At 34.4% G+C, this 8,549-nt stretch overlaps 1 protein-coding gene across 1 annotated transcript in view; it reads left to right on the top strand.

Annotated features, from left to right (window-relative positions):
* The window catches only part of LOC144971520 (protein WWC2-like), a 41,873-nt gene extending 39,042 nt beyond the window's left edge, over positions 1 to 2,831 (top strand). The window contains exon 25 of the mRNA XM_078912508.1: positions 125 to 2,831. Coding sequence (XP_078768634.1) covers positions 125 to 1,076 — 952 coding nt within the window. The 3' untranslated portion in view covers positions 1,077 to 2,831. The remainder of the gene's footprint in view (positions 1 to 124) is intronic.
* The last annotated feature ends 5,718 nt before the right edge of the window (positions 2,832 to 8,549 follow it).

Genomic DNA, 8,549 nt, shown 5'->3' with positions numbered 1-8,549 from the left:
AGTGGTCCCCTACCTCTACTCTTTTCCTCCTGAATACTAAAATTTAAAAATATTTCAAGTAAGCAGGTCTGCAAGTCATACAAAGTTGGCAATGTTGCTCAGTAAATTTATTTTTCCTCTACAGAGAGAAAATGGCTTTCTTCACCAAGAATAACATGGATTTCTACCCCATTCCACCACCTTCATCATCGTCATCTTGCTCATTATCATCAAATGTTCCACCAGGGTCAGTATCATCGTCCACAACAACCACAAGAAATTTGGACTCTTCGTTGAATGTTGCCCCCAACAGTACAATATCTCATTCATCTGGGGCATTCGTACAACCACCACCACCACCTTCAATAAATCAACATTATTCAGCACCAGCACCTCCTTCAATAACATCATCCACGTCATCGCTACCTCATTACAGAAATCACCAATCATCTTTGTTACCGCATCATCCTCATTCTTTACATTCTGTCACGTCATCATTATCACCATCATCTTCATCTCCATCATCATTAACAAATAACTCGGACATCAATGGTAAACTTGGAGAGGCTCCATCAAGCATCAGTCATTCTCATCACAACCACGGAGGCCTCCCACCACCACCCCAATACCCTTTTACTCCTGTAGTCAATGCAACCACAACTAACAACAATAACGAAATGACTGACCTATATACAATACCGTCTTCAACTCAAGAGGGATTACTACAACAATTACACAACATGGTAATGGCGAATCAGTTGTCTGCCCTTTCCAACCATACTTCATTCACCCCTCACCAAGACTCATCAACGTTGCCCCACCAATGCATAGTCAATTCAAATCAAAAAGCTGTTTCTACTTCTTTGTCGTTGTCACCATCTCAAGTGCGTTTACATTCAACACCGGTAACCCCAGCAACAGCATCAAATCATGAGCCTGTTACTCACTTTACCAGTCCTTTAAAAAAAAACCCTGGTTTGTCAACCAGTTTTAATATGCAACCGCAAGCACCCCCACCACAACAGCCTTCTAGATCACAGACTGTGAATGCTGCTAATAATTTTTTTTTGGATAGTCGACAAGGTGAAGAAGTTTAGACAAGTGGACTCCTGAGTCTTTGCATTAGATAATCATTCAACGGCACATGAATACTTTTATAGTAGTGCTTCTAGTGAGTTATGTTGAGTGGGGATTTCCACATTTAATATTAATTTTAGACAGGCAACTGGGTGGGGTTCCTTACCTGCCATAGTGGGCAGGGAGGTACTAACTGTGTCTTCTACCCACCTATATATTTTTTCCAACATGCTTTCTATTGTCTTGGAATGAGATTACTTGGTTTTGTCCAGGCCCTGGCCGGAAACCCTGGCTGGGAGGGAAACAGTCAAATGTTTAGTTAGAGTTTTGGGAGAGGATATTTTTTTCCTTGTAAATCATCTCTCTGTTATGTCATTATGTTTCTTTATATTATATATGATTTGTAAAACATTTGAGTGTATTCCTCTTAGTGGGAACCTCTGCTTGTGACTGGATGATACTTTTAAGTGATTCAAACTAAGTACATTGATAGTATGCTCTTGGAATCTACTCTGTTCCCTATTTGAACCAGTTCCCCTTTGTCTTACTTTTTACCCCAGGCCTTTTAATTGCACATCTAGAACTTTTCACTATCCAATTTTCATCCTTTTTACTGGCGCTGATATGACCTAAATGTGTTGCAAGCACTGTAAAACCCATAAAAACAAACAAACAATTCTAGTGTGTGTTGATCAATTACAAGGACAAAAACCCAGAAACAATAGAAACTAAATTATTATTTTAAAAAAATCAAATCTCAAATTTCAAAATTAGACATTAAAAAAAAATATCATTAAGAAGTGTTTGGTCAAATTCTGACTTCTTAATCTGATTAAATGGATAATTTTTTATCTTTCCAGCTGAGTATTGACACCATTATATGATGCCAAAAATATGTTGGTAAAGAAATGTTGTGATCCTGTCACAGTCAGATTTAATTTTTTTTTGAAACCCTAACAAAACCATTCAATTATCAGAGATTTAAGATTATTTTAAACTCTCTCTTTGAATGACCACTTGAATCTGATATGTTATTGTGAATAGATGTCGTTTAGTGATGGGATTATATCGACAATAACAACTGGGTGGGGTTCCCGACCTCCCATAGTGGGCTGGGCGGTACTTGTTCTGTCTTCTATCCACCTGTCTTGGAATGAGATAACTTAGTTTTGTCCTGACCCTGGCCGGAGTCCTTGGCTTGGAGGGAAATTGTCAAATGTATAGTTTTGGGAGATATTTTTTCCTTGTAAACCATCTCCTTGTTATATACTGTTTTTTTTTTTAATTTTAACATATGCTTTTTAAACATTTGAGTGTATTCCTCTTAGTGGGGTCTTGTACTGGTGTCTGGGTGAGACTTTTAGGTGATCTCAAACTATGTACTTCGATATTGTGCTCTTGGAATCTACATCTGTTCCCTATTTGAATCATTTCCCCTTTGTCTTACTTTTTCCTCTAGTCCTTTAAACTGGCCATCTAGAATGTTTTTACTGTCCAATTTTCTTCCTTTTTACTGGCGCTGATATGTTACAAGCGCCGTAAAAGCCTTAAAAACAAACAAAACAAACAAACAATAAAAAAACCATTGTTGTGGGTTGTTTTAGAAAAGTCGTTTTTCTCTTTTAAAAGGTTAAGCAAATCAAATCAAAGTAAAAAATATAGATAAGTTTAGTATTCATGTGTATAAAGCAGTATTTGTGATTGTCAATTCTCATATTGATTAGCTTTAGTTTTTATTTTTAGGACTTCTATCATTTAAAAAAAGAAAAGAAAAATGAAAATTATGTTGTAAAGATTTGTTTTAGAACCATTGGTACTGGTATGGATGAAGTCTTGAGCATCAAAATATTTATTCTTAGCTTTTGATAGAGGATATAGAAATGTAGGATTTACAGAAAAACAATGCATGCGTTTTTAAAGAATGTCCCTTTAAATATACATAGTAAGTGCCCTTTTTAACTAATTTATTGCCTTTTGTGTGATAGGTTTAGGAATTGCACTGTTCTAATACTGAATGCAGGCGAATCATACAACCAGTATAATTGGTTATTATTATTATTATTATTATTATTATTATTATTATTATTATTATTATTATTATTATTATTATTATTATCATCATCTCATCATCATCATCATCATTATTAATATTGTTAATTATAATTAATTAATTTATTTATTTAGTCATCTTCTTGATACTCACATGTTTTAAAAGATGTAAAATTCCTAAAAATGACGATGATGATGATGATGATGATAATAATAATAATGATAATAATAATAATGATAATAATAATAATAATAATAAAAGTTAAAGGTTTTTAGAACGATAAGACATGATAATAATAATAATAATGATAATTCATAATGAGTCAAAAATTTAAGCAATTTGTTTCCAATTCAAATAGAAAGTTTAGGACAAAGTCACTTATATCACTTTGGTCTGCATCATTTAAGAAGAAATATTGCAAAAAAAAATATTTTAAAACCCAACAAAACCACAAAAGCAAAGAAACAAACAAAAAACCCCAAAACAATTTGCATCAAATGGTATCGGTCATACTGTGCAAAATGAGGCAGAATTTACGCCAGCTTAGTGTTAAATGTTTAAAGTGTGATATTAATAGTTATGATATTCTCAAACTGTAAATTGTGTACATTATCGGATTTTGAGCTATGAAGTTAGTAATGAAACCTGTGGAATGTTTATTCTTTCATGTGATATAAAAGATAAGAATGCTATATTATTACATATATATAAATATATATATTCCAAATTGTAAGGTGTATAAATAAAACTATGCATGTTAACAATAGAGCAGAGTAAGGACGTACATTCAGAGAAAACATTTTACTGTGGATTTGGATGGACGAATAAGCCTATAGATTGTATTTTGTACCATAGATTTTAACACGTGATATTATATTATAAGATAAATATTGAATAAGTCTGCTAAAGATTAACGAACAATCTGAAATGCAACTTCCAACATAATTCCCGTCTACTGTATGCATTTAACATTGAGAGACTGGCATCGTTGTGGTATATATTTATTGTGCTGGTAGATTGTATATATATATATATATATATATATATATATATATATATATATATATATATATAAGAGTCGTGTGTGTTAGTGTGTGTGAGAGAGAGGTAAATAGGGGGAGGGAGGGGGGGGGGGGGGGGCAAGGAAATATATTTAAAATTTTGAGTACTGACTTTTATAAGGTCCATATATATACTTTTTTTTTCTGGTTTAATAAATTTAAATTCAGGGGTAACTGGGTGGGGTTCCTACCTCCCATAGTGGGCAGTCTTCTATCCCCCTATATCTGTTTTCCTACTTGCTTTCTGTCTTGTCTTAGAATGAGATTACTTGGTTTTGTCCTGACCCTGGCCGGATACCCTGGCTGAGAGGGAAACATTCAAATGTATGGTTAGTTTTGGGAGATGATATTTTTTTCCTTGTAAATCATCTCTCTGTTATGTTTTGTATATTATATATCATTTGTAAACATTTGAGTGTATTCCTCTTAGTGGGGACCTGTGCTTTTGTCTGGGTGAGACTTTTAGGTGATCTCAAACTAAGTATTTTGATGGTGTGCTCTTGGAATCTACATTTGTTTCCTATTCGAACCAATTCCCCTTTGTCTTCCTTTTTCTTGGGTGCTTTAATTGTAATTCTAGAACTTTTTACTTTCCCATTTTCTTCCTTTTTACTGGCGCTGATATGACCTTAATGTGTTGCTAGCGTCGTAAAACCCTAAAAAACAAAAACAAACAATTCAGGGGTAAGAGGCTTGTTTTTTTTGTTTAAAGAATTTGAATTTGGAGTGGTTATATTATATAACATTGTTTTAATTCACTACGATGACAGACGAAAGTGCAATTGATTGAAATCAGGCGTGAGCAGATGGTTTGGATGTCATGTTTATAACGGATCTGAGATTGGTCAGTACTCTAGCCATGACAATAGATGTCCTACTGCCTCAAAGCAGAATTATGTCGGATTGATTTTAAGCAAAAAAAAAAAATATATATTTTTTAAAATGAATTTATTGGGTTTTTTTGGTTTGTTTTTTTTTAAAAGAGACTTTTGTCACGTTTTTGCTATATATTCAGGAGAATAAACATGGTTGGTGTAAATAGCAATGAATTAAAATTTCACATTTTTGGTCATTTTTATTTTTAAAACTATTTTTTGTCACAGGTTCATCCCAACACAATCCCGTTTTGAGACAATGGGTCACACATAATTGTGATAAAGGATTGGTTCGACATGCTGGTGATAACAACAGTCAAATAATGAAAGAAAAAAAAATTAACCCATAATACTCAAATTGCCAAGTCTAAAAAGATATTATCTATATGATATATATGTATATTGAAATTGTATTTTTTTGGGATATATATATATATATATATATATATATATATATATATATATATATATATATATATATATATATATATATATATATATATATATATATATATATATATACCTACCTTATATTTATAGTAATTATGCCCATAAATATTATATTAATATATAAACTATAAATACATAAAAGATCTTGACTTTTTTTCATTGTAGTCCGTGTCTTAAATTATGTTTCACCTCCCTCTTGAATTACTGAGTGGATTGATTTACTGATCTTTCAACATTTATCCGGGGTTAGTAATCGAAAGGGAAGATTTTCAAAGATAACGAGGATATATAAAGTTCTGTCCCAACTAATTAGATACAAAGACGGCCTGGGTGAGATTTTTTTTTCTTCTAGGAATACAAAAGATTCACCAAAAATACAAATCTACTTTGACAGATTTGTCAGCAAAATCATGAGTGCCAGTTTTCCGGTTCCTGCCGGAATTCCGGTTTCGCGATATCTCGGAAGTCAAATACCTCCGGTTTCAGTGTTTTGAGTAAAATAACCTAATAGCATCGGTAAAAATTTGAAAACGTGATTCAGCCACCTTTTCAGTGTATGGAGGTAGATTCGTGAAACCGGAACTCTTTTGGTCAAGGCCTCTGCCTGTCCAACCCTGTGTTTACAGCCTGGACCTTCCAACACGTAGGCCTATGCACATGTCTAGGCCTACTTACTACTTCCTCTCTGTACCATTCTGGTCTTTGTTTTCTCTCATTCATATAAAAACGGTGATGAAATAAGAGTAAAGTTTAGGCCGCATTTTCAGTAGGAATATGTTCAGGTTTGGCAAAGTGTCGAGATTTTAGTTTCAGGTTTCAGCACTTCTTCCTGCTGGCACCCATGAGCAAAATTGAGACTTGTAAAACCCAAGAGATGACGATTATATGTATGCAATCACTTGATTTTAGGATCATGTCCCGTCCCCCCTACCCCCCAGCCCTTGTCCAATTTATTTAGGTATTAGTTTTGGAATTTTACTAGAAGACTGTTTAAACTAGGTACTGTTGTTACTCTGTACTTTAGATTTATTTCTATATATGATGTTGAATCTTCCGTGGAATTCCGGGGTTTTGGTATTTTAGAAAATGTCCACTGTTTTTACCATGCGCACAACCAACATGACGTTCTCTCTCTAATAACTTTTCCGCCGGTGACGTCACAGACTATGGGTGACGTCCAATCAAGGGACGCTACTCTTCCGCTAATCTCATTCCCTATAGATAGTGAGCGCTTGGCTTAGAAGCTCAAAACTTTGCCATCCGGAAGTATAACGGACCAGCCCACAAAACTATGTGTAATCATGAACTTTTATAGTCTGGTTGATACAGTTTAGTGAGAATTACTTATAAACGTGGATGGAAAAAAAAACAATGACAACAAAGACCTGAGTGACGTCATCTTCGTTCTATCTATAAGCGTTCAGGCCACAAAGTGGAAGGTCTGTGGAAGTGTCGTCGTTATGTCTTATGTCATATTTTGGCATGTCTGGGTCGGGTTCCTGACCTCCCATAGTGGGCAGGGAGGTACAACTGTGTCTTCTATCCCCCTATGTCTGTTTTCCAACTTAATTTCTGTCTTTGTCTTGGAATGAGATTACTTGGTTTTGTCCTGGCCCTGGCTGGGAGGCAAACAGTCAAATGTATAGTTAGTTTTGGGAGATGATATGATTTTTCCTTGTAAATTATCTCTCTGTTATGCACTGTATCATTTTTTGTTTATGTATTATATATGATTTGTAAACATTTGAGTGTATATTACTCTTAGTGGGGACCTGTGATTGATTCTTTTAGGTGATCTCAAACTAAGTACTTTGATAGTGTGCCCTTGGAATCTACATCTGTTTCCTATTTGAACCAATTCCCCTTTGTCTTGGGTTCTCTAATTTTAGTAATGTCATAAAAATTGAGATTTTGAAATCAATTCACTCTTATATTTTGGCTCCAGTCCAGAAATTTTTCAAAATAAAGTTTAAACTGCTTATTTAACTATTTTCAACACCACATCCCACTGCCAGATGATAAAAACTGCAATAAAGTAACTTCTCTCAGTTCATTACATAATCTCCTTGATGAAATTTGTGATTTCACAGACACCAGACAAGATAGCAGTTTCAAATTTTAAAAAGGAAATTTGCAGAAAGAATTGTAGATTAAAAGTAAAAATAACCTTAATTTTAATTTTTGACACATATGCATGTTTTTCTGAATCGCTCGTTACAAATATTATTTTAACTAAGAACTGCTAATTTGCCATCTGAATCTGAGAAGAATTCTTCAAAACCAACCTTTCCCACCCTTTTTTTTCTTTTTTTTCCCCACCCTTATTCTGCAGGCACTGTCATTCGACTGATATACAAAACGCACAACAATTGATGGATTGTTGGGCATACTGTGGATCATGAGTGTGCGCAAATTGACAGACCTCACCTTATATACATTTGCATGGATCATCTCTAATTGGGAAACCACAATTATCGAGATGTTTTTTACCATCCAAAGATAAAAACCAATTAAGAAACAGTTTCCCACAGTCCTGTTAGAATTCATGCCCTTTTCTATTGCTACATCGTAGCAATTTTGGACCAAAAACTGACCAATATCGGGTCCAAGGGTTCGAGCTGGCTTGAGACACCTCTATGGTGTGCCAGTAGGAAAGGCATTTTGAATACATTTTACTTGTCAATGAGATGCTTGTGGTATCATGGTGGACAGCAACAATGAGCTATTCCTGGTGGATAGCAATATTGTCTTCATTGAACATTTATTTTACCACCTAACAGATTGCAGATCTCAATCTAGTGTTGTTAAATGTACACTGTTTTACCATCAGGAGACTAAACTAGCATGGTGCTTACAATTTCTTGCTCATGGAATGAGAAGCCTATAACGGGATTCAAGCCGAAGTCCTCGGGATGTAAGTGCAATGCTTTTCTCCAGCTGGCCATCTTGCTCTTTTTCCGAGTGGAATTTCTGACTGAGGATCTGTCTGTTTACTGGTCAGACATTTTAACTTTTACTTTTTTAAAAATAAATGTGTGTGTGTGTGTGTGTGTGTGT

The sequence above is a fragment of the Berghia stephanieae genome, chromosome 4, assembly GCF_034508935.2.
Source record: "Berghia stephanieae isolate SIO BIC M18660-M18661 chromosome 4, UCSD_Bste_1.3, whole genome shotgun sequence".
Classification (NCBI taxonomy): domain Eukaryota; kingdom Metazoa; phylum Mollusca; class Gastropoda; order Nudibranchia; family Aeolidiidae; genus Berghia; species Berghia stephanieae.
This window is presented reverse-complemented; position numbering and strand designations above follow the sequence as displayed.